The 19,986-nt window shown below is 41.2% G+C and overlaps 1 protein-coding gene across 10 annotated transcripts in view; it reads left to right on the top strand.

The window, feature by feature from the left end:
• The window catches only part of DTX3 (deltex E3 ubiquitin ligase 3), a 63,007-nt gene extending 43,367 nt beyond the window's left edge, over window positions 1-19,640 (top strand). For all 10 annotated transcript variants that reach the window (XM_075199353.1, XM_075199360.1, XM_075199354.1 and 7 more), the window contains 2 exons: window positions 13,635-13,852; window positions 16,765-19,640. In XM_075199353.1, coding sequence (XP_075055454.1) covers window positions 13,635-13,852; window positions 16,765-16,840 — 294 coding nt within the window. In that variant the 3' untranslated portion in view covers window positions 16,841-19,640. The remainder of the gene's footprint in view (window positions 1-13,634; window positions 13,853-16,764) is intronic.
• The last annotated feature ends 346 nt before the right edge of the window (window positions 19,641-19,986 follow it).

Raw genomic sequence — 19,986 nt, 5'->3', positions numbered from 1 at the left:
AATATTTGATTGCATCATGTTTAACCAGCAGAACAGAAAGTTCTCTAAATTCCGCCTAATAGTGTTTAATGCAGTGTAGCTTGTATAAATAATAGTGAAACAATTCAGACAATTGAAAGAAATTAATATTTCTGCCTTAAATGAGTGCCAACATTTGAGATATATATATATATATATATATATATATATATATGAAAAAATAAGAAAGATGTATTCGAAATAAGAGTGCTATAATATAATTTCTTCACATAATAATAATCAGCAAATTTATGGTAGGTACAGAGATTGCTTTAAATCATGCAATGGAGCCTGTGACACACTGCAATACCCACGCACACCTCAAGAGCAGTCTCATGCTTCTTTGTACTTCGGAAACTGAGAAAACCAGTAGCAACGCACACAGGAGCACATTGCTATAGACAGTTATATGCAACATTACCTGCAGCCCTATGCCCCCGCTCTAACTTATTATCTGCTTTATGTTATAATATTATATATGTTATGTTATAAAGAAGAGAATATGACTGAATATGATGGGAGCAGACAGTTTCTGCACTATGCAACTTCCTCTGCACAATGCAGGGTGGTCACACTGAACATGGAATTGGAGCAGTAGGAGGCAATGCAGTGCAGTGTGCACCGCTGCTCCCTCCTAACTCTGTGGGATCTGGACTGAGTGACAAGGTAAATGGGATATCTGGGTGACATTTTGGGGAGTTTTGGAGTAAGTGGGAGTTCTGTTAGTCATGTTGGGGCATTTTATGGCTTTGCTGTTGGCATGACACAGTACTGATGGTACCGCTCACCTTTTCTTCTCTGGACAAGCGTTTTTCCAGATTCCCAAACAATCTGAAAGGGGATTCATCAGAGAAAATGACTTTACCCCAGTCCTCAGCAGTCCAATCCCTGTACCTTTTGCAGAATATCAGTCTGTCTCTGATGTTTTTCCTGGAGAGAAGTGGCTTCTTTGCTGACTTCTTGACTCCATTCCATCCTCCAAAAATCTTCGCCTCACTGTGCGTGCAGATGCACTCACTCCTGCCTGCTGAGCCTTTAGGAGACTGACTTTGCGCTTGCTGGACGTTCTTGGGCACCCTGGAGCCTTCTTCACAACTATTGAACCTCTCTCCTTGAAGTTCTTGATAAATGATTGATTTAGTTGCAATCTTACCAGCAGCAACATCCTTGCCTGTGAAGCCCTTTATGTGCAAAGCAATGATGACTGCACGTGTATTCTTGCAGATAACCATGGTCAACAGAGGAAGAAAAATGATTTCAAGCACCACTCTCCTTTTAAAGCTTCCAGTCTGTTATTCTAACTAAATCACGTGACAAAGTGATCTCCAGCCTTGTCATTATCAACTCTCTCACCTGTGGTAACTAGAGAATCACTGACCTGATGTCAACTGGTCCTTTTATGGCAGGGCTGAAATGCAGTGGAAATTTTGTTTTTAGGATAAAGTTCATTGTCATGGTAAAGAGGGACTTTGAAATTAATTGCAATTCATCTGATCACTCTTCATGACATTCTAGAGTATATGCAAATTGCCATCATAAAAACTGAGGCAGCAGACTTTATGAAAACTAATATTTGTGTCATTCTCAAAACTTTTGGCTATGACTGTAATAATAACATACTCACTGGGTTCAAGAACACACAACATGATAATGACACACAGACAGAAACTGTTTGACCAAAGTTCTCCCCACCTCCTCCTTCCACCTCGCTGCTCTTTGTGTTCAACCCGACTCCGCTACCGAGTGTCATCAGTGCTCCTCTTGTGGCCATAGCAAAATTAAGTCCAAAGATGTGTCCTACATCCAGGACTGGTGCTGGGAGATTTGTCAACCCCCTTCTCCCCGCGATCTATAATCTAAATTACTATTTTATAAATTAACATTTGTTCACAACTAAAATTTGAAGACGCTATGCATGTCCAGCTCCACTCTTCCCCACCTCAAGGACAAATTCATCTTCTCTGGGGCGTAGAAATCTGTATCCAGTTCCCCGAATAACCTCAGCTGGTAGCCATGTAGCCAGACTCACTCATCCAAACACCCCCAACTTACACACCCATTACCCACATCTCAGGTTATACCACTAATCACTTTGAACGCTCATATCCTAACTATTGATTAACGTATTTGCTCATCTCATCAGTTTGTACACTTTATTAGCTTGGTGAGTTACTTCACAAACATAATACACATTCTTAAACTATAATACAAAGAAAATGGGGAAAACAATTATTCAGTTTAATATGGGTTAAAACTGGATCACTTTGGCTAGTATAACCATAAAGGACCACTTTTCAGGAGGTGCATCAGGTTTGCCCCATAAGCCCATTCACAGACAAGTATATGGCTTTAACTAGGGTATCTTGTATCTTCTACACAATAAATTGTAGATATCAAGTGTCAATCATGTGAAGCAAACATGACCTCACACATACCTCTCAGCAGTGATTTAAAATTTGTGACACAACAGAGGGTGTCCCCTTAAAACATCCCTTCAGTACCACACCACTCGCTGATATACATGCCTGATTCCCCCATCAAAACCGGATTACGGATTAAACCATAAATTACGGCTGCCATTTCTATCTCACCCTTGCACTGACTCTTTGTTGCAGCGCAGTGTGACTTGAAGGTTTTTAAGAGCAGGAAGTGAGCCTATATGTACTCAGTACTAAATCCATGTATAATATTTGATTAACTAAGCGCAGGGTGTTTTCTTCTGTTTTTGTTTCAAAACACTGCTTAATGTTGTTCTATGCTCTCCTATATAAGGCCTTTTTACAAGCCAGCCCTTGTTAGACGTTAGCTTCCATGCCTGGTAGGTGAGTGTATTTGTTCTTAACTACAATTAAATAGTCTTTGAATCATAGGATTTGCATACAAGGAGGACACTTGATGTAGGGATGCAAGCTTAAATAATTTGAAATATGAACTAATAGCTCATGCTTTAATTTTGCTGGATACATACAGATTTGCAGTATTTGTTTTGTATTGATGTAGAGCGTTTATATTGCCATGCAACTGGTGCCATGTATAATATGGCAATAACCAAGCACCCACAGAATTGCAGCTCACTGGATGTTTTTTGTTGTCCGCTCCACTATCTGTAAACTCTAGAGACTGTTGTGCATGGAAATCATAGGAGGTCAGCTGATTCTGACATACTCAAACCACCCCGTCTGGCACCAACAATCATTACACGATCAATGTCAGTGCGATCATATTTCTTCCCCATTCTGGTATTTGGTCTGCAACTGAATCCCTTGACCATGCTATGCATTGAGTTGCTGTTACATGATTGACTGATTAGATATTTGCATTAACTAGCAGGTATACTTAATACAGTGGCCACTAAGTGTATAGATATTATTTACGGAAAAAGCAAGGGAAATTTCCCATTGATATGTATTATAAAAGCACTCGGCAGTTCCATTCTGTGAGCTTGCATGACCGACTTCTACATGGTTCAGCTGCTGTTGCTCCTAGATGGGTCCACCTCAAAAGTCAATGGCTCATGGTAAACTCCCCACAAAACTCTAATGTTACATATAATGCTTTAAGTTATAATGTTGCAGGATGGTGGACCAGTAGAGTCACGGCTCTGTCATAATAGTCAGCATTGGCAGCTGTGCAAGATAACAAAATAATATTTTCAATGTGTTGTACAATATTTAATTTAGCTTTTCAGTTTAATTTACTGGATTAAAATACATACACTGCATAGCCAAAAGTATGTGGACGTCTGAATACCAGATATATATGTACTTGTTGAACATTTTATTCCAAATCCATGGGAATTAATATGGAGTTGTTCCCCCTTTGCTGCTATAACAACCTCCACTGTTCTTGGGAGGCTTTCGTGGCTGCTGATATTCTTATTCATTCAGCCATAAGAGCATTAGTAAGGTCGGAAACTGATGTTCGGCGATAAGTCCAAAGGTGCTTGATGGGGTTAAGGTTTATCGACCTGTCAACCAAACTCGGGAAACCATTTCTGATGGACCTTGCTTTGTGCACGGGAGCATTGTTATGCTGAACCAGGAAAGGGCCTTCCCCAACCTCAAAGTTGAAAGCACACAATTCTCTAGAATGTCATTGTATGTTGTAAAATTTCCCTTTGGGGCCCAGACCAAAGTATGAAAATCAGCGCCAGGTCATTATTCCTGATCCACCAAACTTTACACTTGGCAGTATGCATTAGTTTAGAAGTGTTCTACTGGCATCTGCCAAACCCACATTCGTCTGTCAGACTGCCAGGTGGTGAAACGTGATTTGTCACTCCAGAGAACGTGTTTCCACTGCTCCAGAGTCCAATGGCTGTGTACTTTACACCACTGCAGTTGGCTTTTGGCATTGCACATGGTAATCTGAGGCTTGTGTGCGGCTGTTCTACCATGGAAACTCAATCCATGAATCTTCCGACAAACAGTTCTTATGCTGACGTTGCTTCCAGCGGAAATGGAACTCGGTAGTGAGTAACCGTGGATAGACAATTTTTGCGTGTTATGCACTTCAGCACTTGGCAGTTCCACTCTGTGAGCTTGCATGACCGACCTCTTCATGGCTGAGCTGTGTCAGGCGCCACTCGGCGGCCGCCTGTTCTTCTGCATAGTGCATCTGGTTGCCTAGCAACCAGACGCGTCACTTCTGCCCCCGCTCGGCCGCCCGGCTACAAGGTTAGGAAGCGTTCCCGTTGCTAGGCAACGGGACGTTGCATCTGGTAGCGCTACGGCGCTAGTGTATGACATGCGCTACGGCGCTAGGATGATGACAGCTCTACAGGTGCTCAGGCTCATTGGCTACCAGAACTATTTAAGCCTCTCTGGATCCCACCTCCTGTGCCAGAGTTTCAGGTCCTTTCCTGTCCTCCAGCGTTCCAGTGTTCCTGTGATTGTCTGTCTCCTGACCTTTTGCCTGTATCCAGACTATTGCCGTATTGCCTGTGACCCTTGTGACCCGGATTGCCTTGACTACCCTTTTGGATCTCCCTTTTGTACCACGCTGCCAGAACGCTACCGACCCGGCTTGTCTCACTACCCCTTTGGATTCTCCTCGTGCGCCTGCCTTGCCCGCACCGTTGCCGAACCGGCCTGTCTGACAACTCCTCTCGTGCCTCGCTATCTGACTCGTGGAAGGACCGCGACCTGCGTGTTTCCTGCAGCTGAGTCCTTACCTCCTTGCGGGGGTCCCTGGTGAACACCAGGGGCACGTTAGACTCCGCGCCTTCCTCCGAGTAGTGTCAACGATAGCAGGTACGCTATACTCAGTCGTGACAAGCTGCTGTTGCTCCTAGATGAGTCCACCTCACTTACATTTGACGGGGGCAGCTCTAACACGAGAGACATTTAACAAATTGAGTTGGAAAGGTGGAATCCTGTAGCAGTGCCACATGGAAAGTCACAGCTCCTCAGTACCGACCTGTTCTACTGCTAATGTTTGACTATGGAGATTGTATGGCTGTATGCTTAATTGTATGCACATGTTAGCAATGGGTAAGACCGACAGGGGCAGACATACTAATTAAAAGACCAAATACTGGCCATATAGTGTATATTCCTTTGTTATTATGCATCTGTTAAATGACTACTTAAATACAAATTTGTTTATATGAATGCTATTATTAGCATTTACAAATACATATAAAAGTTGCAGGAGAATATAAGAATGAAAGGTATTAAAATGAGATTGTGATTGAGGTGGGAGTGAGGTGTTTTCTTACACACTACAGATTTTCTGTCCGTATTCCCAATAAACGACACTAGAGCAAGCTACTTTTGTTTTGCATAAATGACTGATGACAAATGACTTGCTTACAACTGCTCTGTAATTTCAAATACCTTACGTCCGGTGAAGGTTTGGAAACTTCACTGTAACAGTAAGGCAAAGGTAATGACGGCTCAGTGATGATGGTGTGTAAGTTTCTGATCGGGTCACATATGGTGTAAAAGGACAACTGTACGGCTTCATAATCCAGATATCTATCAGGAAATATTGTCAGGTAACTTGATATTATTCTTATGTATAACTGAGTATTGATATTTATTCCTATAGAAACACCAAGAGCTAGATTTACTAAGCTGCGGGCTTGAAAAAGTGGGGATGTTGCCTATAGCAACCAATCAGATTCTAGCTGTAATTTTGTAGAAGGTACTAAATAAATGAAACCTAGAATCTGATTGGTTGCTATAGGCAACATCCCCACTTTTTCAAACCCGCAGCTTAGTAAATCTAGCCCCAAGACTTGTTATTAAATCCAATGACTGACGTTCTCTCCTGTCTATACTAAAAAATCCTACCCCCACCCCTGTGATCCACTTCCCAGTAATGTCGCTTTGAGGAAAATCTCCCAGTGCTCAATACCTGATAATATCCCTGAAATCTCTCTGGTGCTCCTGTAGTTTAGATTTATATCTGACCAGGATGCATTTTTCCTGTCATCTGCTATATGTATCATATTATCAGCTGTGTTTACATCCGGTAATATGTCTGTAGGTTGCTGCACATCCTTATACCTGTTATTATATCAGACAATAGTAGTGTAGTGTAGTGGACCTGTTCATCATGTCTCTCTCTGTCCTCAGTATAAATCAGTTCACCTGTGTCTGGTTCCTGTAAGACAGTTACTGCTTCAGTCATGTTACACAGCTACTCAATCTTACACATATTTCTGTACAGCTCTTCCTTCATTATTTCCAGCTGCTGGATCAAATCAGAGACCGAGAGTGAAATGTGTTCTTCCTGTCTGAAGATCTCCCTCAGAACTCTCTTCTCAAGGTCTTACAGCGGTCTCCTGATGTCTCTAAACAGAGCAGTGACCCTCTCTGCTTCATCAGCTGCTTTTTCCTGATGTTTATTCCTGCACACCTGCAGGCTCTGAGCTCTTTTCTCAGTTTCCAATCTCTTAGTAATGCAGAACATTTCTCAGTTTCTCCTTCATCAATTTAGAGGCCACACCCAGCATCTCCACCTTGTGTGCTCTGTGTTCCCCAGCAGTATGCTCATAAAGACAGAGTTCTCAGTGCAATAAAACTCCAGGATCTTCTTATGGATGGAGCATTTTCTGCTCCCCAAGGGAGTGGCTGGGTCAGATAAGACATGTTCTGTTGACTTACTATGTACTCTCAGGTGTTTATCACATTGACAAACTTCACAATACAGACTGTATTCAGCAGCGGGTACTGGAGAGTCCACACAGTAAAGCTAGGTACACACTGGCCCGACGATTGCACAAAAATCCTCCAATCAGCCGACATCCGACCGTTTGGTCAGATATCGAGTGAGTGTGTATAGTGACATGATGATGATGATAAAGTCCTCCTAAAGTGCCAACCATCGTTTCATTTGGATGGTTGTACTGTATAATATTTTCCGACCAATCACCGATTGATCATGTAGTGTGTATGCACTTATGCTCACAATCTCAATAGAGTTTACAGAGTTTTGTTCTTTTCAGCCAATACCAGCAATGAATGTCCCAGTAAATAAATGTAGAGAGTGCTGTACAAGGAATAATTAATTTGTTCATTCTGAGACAGAACAAACAGACTAATCGTTTCAGAGTCACAGAAGCTAACAAAATTTGTTAGGACATGTGGATAGCTATAACAAGGTGGTTTTAATCAGTGTGACAATGAATGAATGAATATTGTGCTGTCATTTCCTGAAGACTAGAGGACCAGATGAAGAGCACAGATCTGAAGGTAAATCGTGTCTGTGTGTATGGATGAATCATCAGACTGATCAGACTTTCAGTCGTAGGTAAAATCGTTTGAGATAACACATCGGTCGGAAAATTCTTCAGTGTGTACCTAGCCTAAGTGCACAAGATCCTGGTCTCTTCCAGATATGGCTAAGTAGACAGGAAACTTCCCACTATGTTACAAAGAGTTTTGTTCCTCTGCAGTACAGGGCATTTCAGGACAAGTCTGCTCTACTTACAGGACAATTCTAAACTCCAGACCCCTCCTGTATATCCAGCACATAATCAGTACAGACCCAGCAGAAGTTGTGTCCTCAGGATTTGTATAAATATTCAAGCAGATGGAACAGTCCAGCCTCTCTCTCAGATCAGCAGGCGCCAAAACTGACAGCAGAATAGAGAAATGAAAGTTGAGTTCTCTAGTATTCAGAAACCATTGCATATGTTGAACAATTTCCACAAAGGGCGAGGCAGAGCTTGTTATGTTATATCTATAGACTTAGCTATACCAAGGACACACCTAAAACCTAACACTAATATGCCTTAATAGTCTTACTATCTACCATTCTTAAAAGTTGGATCTCACGATACAGATATATAGCATTTACTGATTATGCTTTACAATATTAGGCAACATCCATCATTTATTTGAAATACAAGTCTCAGCATACTGGGACTTTTTGTCTAATACCAAAGTGACCAATGACCTACTCTTAGGCAAGTCAAAAGACAGATTCTCCCTCATCATACTCCTTGACCTTTTTGCCGCATTTGACGTTGTTGACTTCTCACATATCCTAAACACACATGACGTCACTCCTTTGGCCTTTGTGCCACTGCCCGATCCTGGTTCACCTACTACCACTTGGGTCACTTCTTCAGTGTCTCTACTTCCAATTCTCGCTTCCCTCTTCCTCCTCTCTCTGTCAGTGTTCTTTAGGCTCTGTTCTTGGCCCTCTAGTCTTTTCTCTATCTAAATCTTCTCTCCCAATGAACACATCCACTCATTTGGCCTCCACTACCACCTCTACCCCGAAGAGACACAAATCTACCTTTCATCCCTCGACCTCACCCACTTTCCTATCCCTTGTGTCCAATTGCCTCCTCACCAACTCCTCATGGATGATCCAACACTTCAAACTTAACACGTTCAAATCTGAGCTTATTATCTTTTCCTCTCTTAACGTCACCACCCCACTCCACATTTCCCTCACAGTCAGCAACATTGCTCTCTCCCCTGTCCCCCATGTGTGCTGCCTTGGTGTCATCCTTGACTTCACTCTTAGCATTACCTCTTACATCAATTCCCTTTCACAGTCCTGGCAAATCAGCAGCAGTGCCAAATTACACCCCTTTCTCACTCAAGAAGTAACTAACACCCATTCCACTCACTTATTATTTCCCACCTTGACTACTGTAACCTCCTTCTCACTGACTGCCCACACACCAAACTTACATTTGGGGGTAAATGTATTAATGTCCGGATTCTTCAACTCCGGTGTGTTCAGCGTCTTCGGCGATTAAATTTAAAGCAACGCTGCATTGTAAAGGGAAACTTCCCTTTACAATGCAGCGCCGCTTTAAATTTAATCGCCGAAGACGCTGAACACGCCGGAGTTGAAGAATCCGGACATTAATACATTTACCCCTTGGTGTCTAAAGAGGAAACTCTTTAGTATATTCTAAATGCTGCAGCTAGACTTATCTTCCTCTCCTGCCACTCCACATCTGCTGACCCTCTCTGTAAATCCCTTCACTGGCTCTCCATTGCCTCAAGAATTAGGTCAAACTGCTCGCTCTCACCTACAAGGCCCGCACCAATGCTTCCCCTCCATAGATATATCTGACCTTGTCACGAGATACACCCCAGCATGCCCACTCCACCTCTGACTTTAAACTCTTATCCCCCTTATTACCTCCTCCAACTCCCATCTCCAAGACTTCTCCAGAGCTGCTCCCCACCTATGGATCTCCTTGTCTCATCCTACCAGGCTCTCTCCCAACTTTCAATCCTTCAAAGGATTGCTCAAAACTGACCTATTCATGCTTGCCTACCCTACCCCCAAAACCCTCACGGACATTCTTTCTGCCTCATCTGTTCACCACATTCACTCTTGCCCCATTTGCACTTATTTTCCCCATCTTCACCTACTGTCTCTCTTTACATTATTTCTCTCTTATTACTGGCAGGGTTCTCTCCTCTTTAAATATATCACTTCTGCCTCCCTCGTATGACCTTATTGCCGTGACTTAGGTTGAATTGTCCTCTATCTCATGCTGTTATTGCAAGGTCATGACAATCTATGGAGGCGTTATTATGCTTTATTGTATTCATGTCACTGTTATTATCTGTATCTTTTATTATATTTATTGTGCAAATGTTTGTCATATCTGTAAGATGACTATCCAACGCTATGGTGTCTACAGCGCCTTATAAATAAACGATTATGATGCTACAGATGACTATTAATAAAGATTATAACTATACACCTCTTTTCACACTCTATATAATATATATGGCAATATTTTAGTACAGCTATTTCATATTAACAGTTAATTGTATTTATGCATATTCTAGTAGCATATTTTATAATTTTCTTGTGTGCACCTATGTGTCAAGAAATACAGTATCACTTTTTGCACCCTTTTTTCTCTATAATTAAAATAAAGATTGTTTCTGTTATGTTCAGTCATTTAGACATCTGTCCTGGTGAAACTAGCATCCAAGCAGTTTTATATTTTAATGAGTTAACTATTGTTTCCATGCGTCAGTCCCTTGCATTGAGAGAGAGTTATCATGTCTCCGTTCTGTTAGTATTAATACACTATATGGACAAAAGTATTTGGCTACACCTGTTAATTTTTGAAGTAAGGTGTTTCAATCAGACCCGTTGCCAGAGGTGTATAAAATGAAGCACCTAGCCATGTAGTCTCCATTTGCAAATATTTGTGATACAAAAGGGGTCGTTCTGAAGAGCTCAGTGACTTCAAGCGTGGTACTGTGATATGTAGCCTTGTTTGCATTTAAGATATTCCACGGTCAACTGTATGTGATATTAGAAAGTGGAAGCATTTAGAAACAACAGGAACTGTTGTGGAAGACCACATAAAATCACAGAGCGGGGTCAACAACTGCTAAGGCGCATGGTGCGTTAAAGTCGCCAACGCAGTGCTGATTCCATAGCTGAAGAGTTCTGAACTTCCACTGGCATTGATGTAAGCACAAAAGCTGTGTGAGGGGGGGGCTTAATGGAATGGATTTCCATGGCCGAGCAGCGGCATGCAATCCTCACATCACCAAGACCAATGCCAAGCGATGGATGAAGTGGTGTAAATCACATCGACTCTGGACTATGGAGTGAAGAATTATGCTTCTCTGTTTGGCTGTCAGATGGGTGAGTCTGGGTATGACGGATACTGGGAAAACATTACCTGCATTATGCAACTGTAAAATTTGGTGGAGGGATAATGGTATGGGGCTGTTTTTCAGGGTGTGGGCTAGGCCCCTTACCTCTAGTTAAGGGAAATCTTAATGCCTCAGCGTACCATGTCATTTTGGACAATGCTATGCTTCCAAGTTTGTGGCAACAGTTTGGGGAAGGCCTTTTTCTATTCCAACATGACTGCCCCTGTGTGCAAAGCAAGGACTACAAAGGAATGGTTTGATGAGTTCGATGTGGAAGAACTTGACTGGTCCGCTCAGAGCCCTGACCTCAACCCCATCGAACACCTTTGGGATGAACTGGAACGGAAATTGCAAGCCAGGCCTTCTTGTCCAACATCAGTGCCTGACCTCATAAATGTTCTACAGAATGAATGGGCACAAATTCCCACAGAAACACTCCAACATCTTGTGGAAAGTCTTCCAAGAAGAGTGGAAGCTGTTATCGCTGCAAATGGGGGACCAACTCCATATTATTTGAATACAATGTCATTACAGTCCCTGTTGGTGTAATGGTGAAGCGTACAAATACTTTTATCCATATATTGTAGGTGCTGTTACTGCCAATGAAGAGATTTGACCAACAGCAAATATGTCTTTAACAAAACAATAATTATTTGCTTTCCATCATGGAACACAAAATGAGTCATGTGTCACGTGGGCAGGGATTACATAAGCACTTATGGGAATTATTACTTTGGAAAAAATTATTTAAAAATGTTTATGTTGATCATGGTTTGTGCTTAATGGAAACCTGTCACCCTCAAAAATCTGCACATTAACCCCTTAAAAGCAATATTTGGCTTATAAAAGTCTCATCTGGCATACCACAAACTGACATATACAAGTATCATTAAGGTGATGGGGGATCACACACCTGTGCAGCCCCCCAGCTCCCGACCAGTACAACTTTCGCTACTGGAGCATTATTGCGTTTTCATAGGAAATCTAAGGGAGTCCTTGCCGGGAATAGCTGAATCAGCTATCAGATACAAGGCATCAGGATAAGATATAGTATAGATCGATTAGCAATTAAAAGTCTCTACTGGTTGGGGGAAAAAAAGGGAAACTGAAATATTAAAAAAAGAAGAAATAACATATCCCTATTTCTTTTCCTATAGCTCCACAAAACTCTTATTAAAAGTACAAATATTTGTTATCTCAATACTCGAGAACTAGACATATGTCAGATAATTTTCTGGGACTGCCCTGAATATGTTAAAGTAACTTTGGAAAAATATGTAGATATTTTTGTGATTCTTGCCTGTTTTCCATAAATTATGCACATCTAATAAAAAGCCATCTATTTCATTAGGTTATCAAAAGAAAATGCCATATGCAAAATCTACACGGGGCAGAACCATGAAAAATGGGTCTGTCCTGGAGGTATCAACCATTTCCAGTTTTATAGTTAAACATATGTTACATTTCTACATGTTAGTGCATTATAGTGTCTTCCATACTCACCCTTTTACATGTTTATATGAAATGGGCATTCAGGAGTATTAATGTGTGAACGTGTGGAGTTTGTATTTTCCCCCCGTGTTTGCGTGTTTTTCTTCCGGGTACACCGGTGTGCTCCCACACTTACTAGTAGGTTAATTGGCTGCTGGCAAAATTGACCCTAGTCTGTCTGTGTGTGTGTTTTAGAGGCTAATTTAGAGTAACATATTGGGCCTCATTTAGAGTTAGGAGCCAAACCAGCCAAATGTGGCAAATTTGCCCCTGAACAACCCATGCTGCAATGTAAGTGGAGCAAATGCAATTGTTTTGCATTGTGGAAAAACACTGTCTGCCCTTGCGTGCAGCACACAAATACTGGGGCAGCACTATTTTTACACTGCAATTCAGAATTGAGCTAGGATGAACCCCTCTCCCAGCTGCTTCTGCACAATTTAAATTCCCCCCCCATGTAGCTCAACATGGTGTTGCCATGTGAAATATTGCACCTTCCAGCTGGATTACTCCTAGCTGTAAGACTCACTGGCTATGCTTGATCTTAGTGTTGCAGACTCTTCAGCCCACACTGCTGCTCTAAATGTGCCTACTGTATACTGCATAGACTTCTATTCAGGCTGTATTTATGATGTCAGAATTTTTCAGAGCTACATTACAGAAACACTTTAAAATAGGTGTTTGGTACAAAGTGTGGGGAGTGTGAAGTGAAGACCCATCCCCACCCTGAAATGTTGCACCTTTTCTACAAAAAATGTGAAATGTGTTACTTTAGGCAAGAAAATGAATGTTCATATAAAGGGAAACATGGAAAAATACAAAGCTTCAGAACAAAGAACTCTCCTTTGCAAATACATATTACAGGCATTTGTCATGGAATGACAGCAGAAAAGGAAAAGACAGGTTTAGAATAGATGAATAACAAATGACCGCATACTATTCTTATATTCTATATGCTGAAATTATGGGCACTGTTAATATGTTTATGGCTCTAAATTATCGTCCCTTCTTTTTCTGCAGTCAGAGCACCCGAATCCTGGAGTGAGGTATCCAGGAACAACTCGTGTGGCTTACTTACCTGATTGTCCAGAGGGGAACAAAGTTCTTAATCTCTTTAAGAAAGCATTTGATCAGCGTTTGACCTTCACTATTGGGACTTCAATGACCACAGGAAGACCTAATGTCATAACGTGGAATGACATTCACCATAAAACTAATTGCACAGGAGGACCACAGCTGTAAGCATCCCTTATATCATATTGCTCATGTAATCTTATCATTATCATCATCATCATCATCATCACCATTTATTTATATAGCGCCACTGATTCCGCAGCGCTAATATAAAAGTAATACGGGTAATATTGGTGTAATTAGAACATTAGGTGTTCCCTTGCACTTTTAAATGAGGATTTTATTACTACTAAAAAATACCCTAGTCAAACTTATTTCATTACAAATTTGGGTTCATGGGAGATAAGTGTATTTTTACACTAGCATCACTGTTGTTTCTTATTGAGCCTTAGCCTGAATATACCAGTGGACACAAATCATATATACATATATAGAGAGAGTGTATACTTTTTAAGCTATATTCTAAAATAATTTTACCTGTTTATCTTTCCGAATATAAACTAATCCCTGCTCATGCTGACAAACACAGTGATATGACCGATGATAATAGCAAAAGTGGTCCGTATTGTCACACATTTGGCCCGAACTGATCAACATGCTAAAAAAATAAAAATGATCAAAAAACAATCCATTTTTGTGCATCTCACAAATTATCATCATTATAATTTTTATCTTTGATTTATAAGGCGCCAGAAAGTGTCGGCATCACCATACAGAGAGTATAGATAGGACAATCATGAGAACAGCAAGCACAAACATGGGTACTTTTAAAGACAGTAAACATAACAGTGGGTACAGATAAGCAGAATAATAAATGCACACGTGCAATTAGCAGAACAAACACCGAGCATACAACAACAATTCAGCATAAGAAATGACAGGAACAAACAAGGAAGAAGGACAAATGGGGAATGCGGAGAGTGGACAGATGTGAGACATAGGGTAGAGGGGCCTGCTCCTGACAACTTACATTCTGAAGGGGGGAGAGACAATTGGAGCAGATGGGTGAGGTGCAGAGATCAGGATGGTACAGAGGCCTAGATGAGCCATGTTGGTGCAGGGGCCTAGATGGTACGGAATCCTGGAAGGTCCAGATAGTGCAGAGACCCAGATATAACAGCCTTGCCTAGATGGCAGGGGTAATAGAAGGTGCATAGGCCTGGGTGGGTGCATAGGCCTGGATGTTACAGAGTTTATGTACTGTGGAGGCCTAGATGGTGAAGTAGGCCTTCCATCATCATCATCATTTATTAAGATAACGCCAACATATTCCGTAGCACTTTACAATTGGGGACAAACACGGTAAAGTAATAAAGAAACTGGGTAAAACAGACAAAGAGGTGAGAAGGCCCTGCTCGCAAGCTTACAATCTATGGGACACTGTATGTCATCTGCTGACCAAACTAACTTCATATGATCTGATAACTTGGACTGAGCACTGAATGGCCAGTTCTTTTCAATATGGCCCCCCACGTGCATGGCCAAATAAAAATTAAACCTGATGTTTGGAGCAGCCCATGTAAGGCCAGCTTTAGTTCTGTGCTGCTTAGATAAAGAAAGCTCATGGAGGACGAAGCTTGGTTTGCCATCTTGTATATGCATCTCTTTGAGATCTCTTTGTCATCTTGTCACCCTGTCTAGTCCCAACACCTCCCACATATTCACATTGGTATTCTGGTGACACCATCATAACTTCATAAGAGTTCCATTAAATAAAATCCTCTCTATTCTTGTCCCTAATAATTTTAGAAAATGTTACTTTACTTTATTCTTAGCCCAGTTTCCTTCTGAAAAATTAAATACATTTATACTGCTAAAAAACAATTCTCAAACCTGGTCCTCAGAGGCTGCATTACACATTACTAGGAATCAGGAGTTAAAAGGCTTAATTAATTATCATTATTTTTTTTGACTGAAACCTGCACATTACAATAATATGTATCTGTGTTTCCTCCTCTCCCTCTTTGCTGGGCTTCACATTAAAGCATTCCTTAAAACCCGTCCCCCTTCTCTGCTAGTGCCTGAAAGCAGGGAGCTGTGTCTGATGAGTCCTATAGTTTCACCTTCAATCAATCAGAACATTATTGGACATGTTGGTAAAGTGGTTGGAAGATTACTTCTATTGGCCCTTGTTAGCTTCCAATCACACTAACAGGCCAGGCTTAAGTGACACGGGAAGAGATCAAGCTGCTCAGATCATGTAGTGTGTGGTCGATCCTGATGAATTTGACCACCCGCACGTGTTGCCAAATTGAACATACCCTGTTGTTCTGTATTCCCTGTCATTACATGGGCAGTTGCAGGTATGGATGTCTGTATACACACATTTGTAGTAGCAAAGCAGACATTCTTGTAATCTATTTTCATCTTTTTTGTTACCTGGAATAATTAAATTTTTTTATTGATTTGTGGATTTGGCCAAAGAAGTACTTTTTTCACACTTTCTATGTATTAGTCTTTGGGATGTTCTCAGTAAACAGGTCATGCCCCTTTGTCTCACCTCACGTAGTGTTCCATATTAAAATGTATAACTTAGGTGAAAGCAAATCACATCTTGTCACCAGACCCTTTTCCCTATGTAGCAGAACTCTGCATTCACATTCCAGGGAACCCCGTAATTTGGATCCATTATCTCTGGTGCTACACATGGTGTTCTCCTTACATTAAAAACATGTTAGAAACGAACACAGCGCTATTTAGTTTTCAAGTCTCCCACATCGTCATCACAGGGAGAGTATCAGGTGCAGTACTGTTAGGGTTAGTTGTCCTGAACTACGAAGGTCCCTGACCTGGGACCACACAGTTCTGCTAGTTGTGGAGAAGTGGCTGGTGACTGACTATGTAGTTTGTGGGTGGTCATATCCTTTCATCTCAAAACATTTCTGCAATATTCATCCAGTTTATTCTGTTAATTACTCAAACTGGTTCATCAACCCCAGAATTTGTTTTTCTTGCATAACATATAAACGTGCAAATCACCCATCTAAATGATAACAAAGCTGTGGATTACTTCCAGGTTTGGCTACCCAGACCCCACCTACCTGCTGAGAGTCCAGGAGGAATTGCGAGCCAAAGGCATCACTGCTGACTAGAGAAGACACTTTGCCATCTATGATTGGAAGACGGGCACAGAGAGAGGAAGAGTCTCACCTGTCCAGATGGACAAAACTGCATTTTCCATGGAGGAATTCTCACTTTTGTTTCTTTTCATTTTTTATTTTTTTTGCATTTGGTCCTTTTTCTCTTTTGCTGATCTGATGTTCCTTGGAAACTATAAGTAAGGAGATAAAAAAAACTACTTTACAAACCAGATTAAGCACAGAGCATTTGGGACATTGCAAAGTTCTGCTAATCTGTTAAATGTTAATGACCTTTCGTTGTCGGTTTACCTTACTGGTGAACCAGAAGATGGTTTGAGAGATGATTGTGTTTGTCAAACATTATAGTGGGAGAAACACATCCAGAGCCCCTGATGAGTAACCTGTGGAACTGCTTCCTTCTGCCGGCCATCCAGTTAGACGTCCGTCTGATTCCGCTGTACGACTGTAGTTCTGGGAAGGAGAAGACAAGTGTGTGTGATCTTACAGTGCATTCTGGTCCTGCAGTTCTTATATCCATTTACGTGTAATGACATCATTTTCTGAGCTATGTAGTTAAAAAGCCATTAGAAAGGACCAGTCTTGTTTCAGTGCATCCTGGCTACTGTAGCCCAGATGACTTAGTCATAGTGATAAAATACATTATAATTGCCCATTGTACTAGATGCTGCAATACAAATCCTGCAGTCCTGATTTTACTTTTTTTTTTGTACCTTCTCTATTGCTTTATTTTCTTACATAATTTCATTTGAAACAACGTATTACCACACAGCTGGGATTTCTTTTGTATCTTGTTCAAAACAATAAAAAGGGGGTTTTCGTTTTTGTTGACACACAGAACTCTAGCTGTCTAGTTGTCCTTTACCAGAAGCATGGCCATACTATTTAGCCACAAGATTAGAGAGAGAAAAAACATTACAAAAGTAATTTATTGCCAGTGTGTAGAACGGTTGGTAAACATAGATAAGAAATGGTGCCAGGGCTTGTATGACACTCTTTTGTTCAGTAAAAATGTATCATTAGTATTTTTGGGTGATTTATGTGGTTTATGCATTCCCCTTGTAACCACAGCAGAAAAAAACATTTTTGTTTTATTTATTGATGACAGTAGGCGTTTCTACCATGAAAGAACAGCAGTAATGTGATCCGCAAGCGGAAAGGTTCCCAGCTCAGCTGCATGTATTCAGAAGTACTACATTATGGGCAGGGTGGTGGTTAGCATTACTGCCTCATCTGCTAGGGTTATGGGTTTCATTCCAGCCAGGGCCCTATCTGTGTTAAGTTTTCCCAGTGTTTGCATAGGTTTCCTCCGGGTGCTGCAGTTTACTCCCACAGGCCAAAACACACTGCTAGACTAATTGGTTTCTAACAAAAATTGGACTTGTGTGTGTGTGAGGCAATGTATAATGTAAGCTCCAGTGGGGCAGGGACTGATGTGAAGGGTTACATATTCTCTGTACAGCGCTGTTTATGTAATATGATCAGCGCTATATAAATAATATAACGTTGAATCCAACAGGTATAGTTATATATTAGTTATAGCACAGGCTTTTTCTAGCACTGTGTAACTTGTTACTTTCCTTTGTTGTGCTGTTTTGGAGTGAGTTCTTTTGTTGTAGCATCTTAAAGGTGTACTTTCCAGTCTCCGTATTTTGGACAAAACTTCCCTCACCCCCCCTAGTTAAACCGCAAGGTGCACCTTTTCCTGAGCTATTCTCCAGGCTGCACTGCAACGCATAGATTATTTAGAACATATTTGGACAACCCTCTGCTGATTGGCGAAGATACAAGCTCTGCACACTTTCTCCAGGTGATGCCGACATGAGGAAAACTTTACAGTCAGAGATTGTATAACTGTGGGTTTGCAGGAGAAACAAGCCCCACAATCTACTAGTTGGGAGGAGGGATTATTTTGGCCAAGGTGAATAAGAAAAAAGTTTTCCCGTCAGAGTGAAGATTACATTATATAGTACAACTGTGATTTACAGTACAGGGCTCATGGTCTTTTCTGAACCGCCCCTGCCCCCCTTCTTCCCACATAACATCCAACTTTTCCCTCAGGAGCTTTCTATCTATTCCATACACACTCGGCATCTATTAGAAGACCATGTCACTTATGTGCCCATGAGCACTTGGTTACACTGGAGACTGGTTATAATGTATTTGTAGTCACAGAAGAGCTGCTGTCACTACTGAGCAGACCAGCAGTGTCCGTGATTGTAAGATGTTGCTGTCTCCTGATGACACTATTGCGGCTACAAGTACCTAATGACAGGTGGCATCCAGTGCCAGAGTGCCCACAGTTACAGAAGTGCTTCTGACGTCAGGAAACAGCAGGTGCTGCTGCAGCAGCACTGAGAAGGTGCAAAGCTCATTAGTGGAATGATTGATGGGGTGCAGCAGTCTGATTTTGTCAAAAACTACAATTTTCTGCCCAAACTATTTTACATAGAAAAGCTGTAAAATCCATTCTATTAAAGGGAACATTTGTGCTATAATCTTACCTGGAATGTGACAGATCCGCTTTAAAGTATGTCTATTGCCTACACACCATGGAGGAACCCATTCTGGGAGTGATACCAATGTTCATGACAGCTCATTGTAAGGATCATGTGAATGAGATGGTATACGTTTTTTTCTCTCTTTCATTTAAGCAATGAGATGTTGGTCTGTGTGTTCTTTGCTTACATGCTCTGCCTAGGGCCAACTTAGCTAGGGTATTTACGGAGCTGAAACTCCAGTCCCCTGCCACAATGGGACCACTAGTTCCAGATAATAAAAACTTTTTTGTCAACTTTTGAGTTTATCATTTTATTTGGATGTTGAAGCTGTGAAACCAAACATCCCACACTTGCCCTGGCGAGATAACAGAACAGGAGTGACACATGTAACATTACTGCCCATGTGTCTCCACGGGCATAGGATAACTGAAAACCTAGCTAGATGGATGAAAGTGTATTATGTTCATAATCCTTACATGTTGATGTCCTGCTGATCAGAATATGGTTTATGAAAATGTAATACTGTAAAGTGAACTTACAGATGGAGGCACAGGTATCCATGAGAATGTAGCCTATCAATATACATTATAATTTAATATAATAATACAATATAGTGACATTAATGAGGCATTTTGTGCA

The sequence above is a fragment of the Mixophyes fleayi genome, chromosome 2, assembly GCF_038048845.1.
Source record: "Mixophyes fleayi isolate aMixFle1 chromosome 2, aMixFle1.hap1, whole genome shotgun sequence".
NCBI lineage: Eukaryota > Metazoa > Chordata > Amphibia > Anura > Limnodynastidae > Mixophyes > Mixophyes fleayi.
The sequence above is the reverse complement of the archived record's forward strand: the minus strand, read 5'-3'. Positions and strand labels throughout refer to the sequence as shown.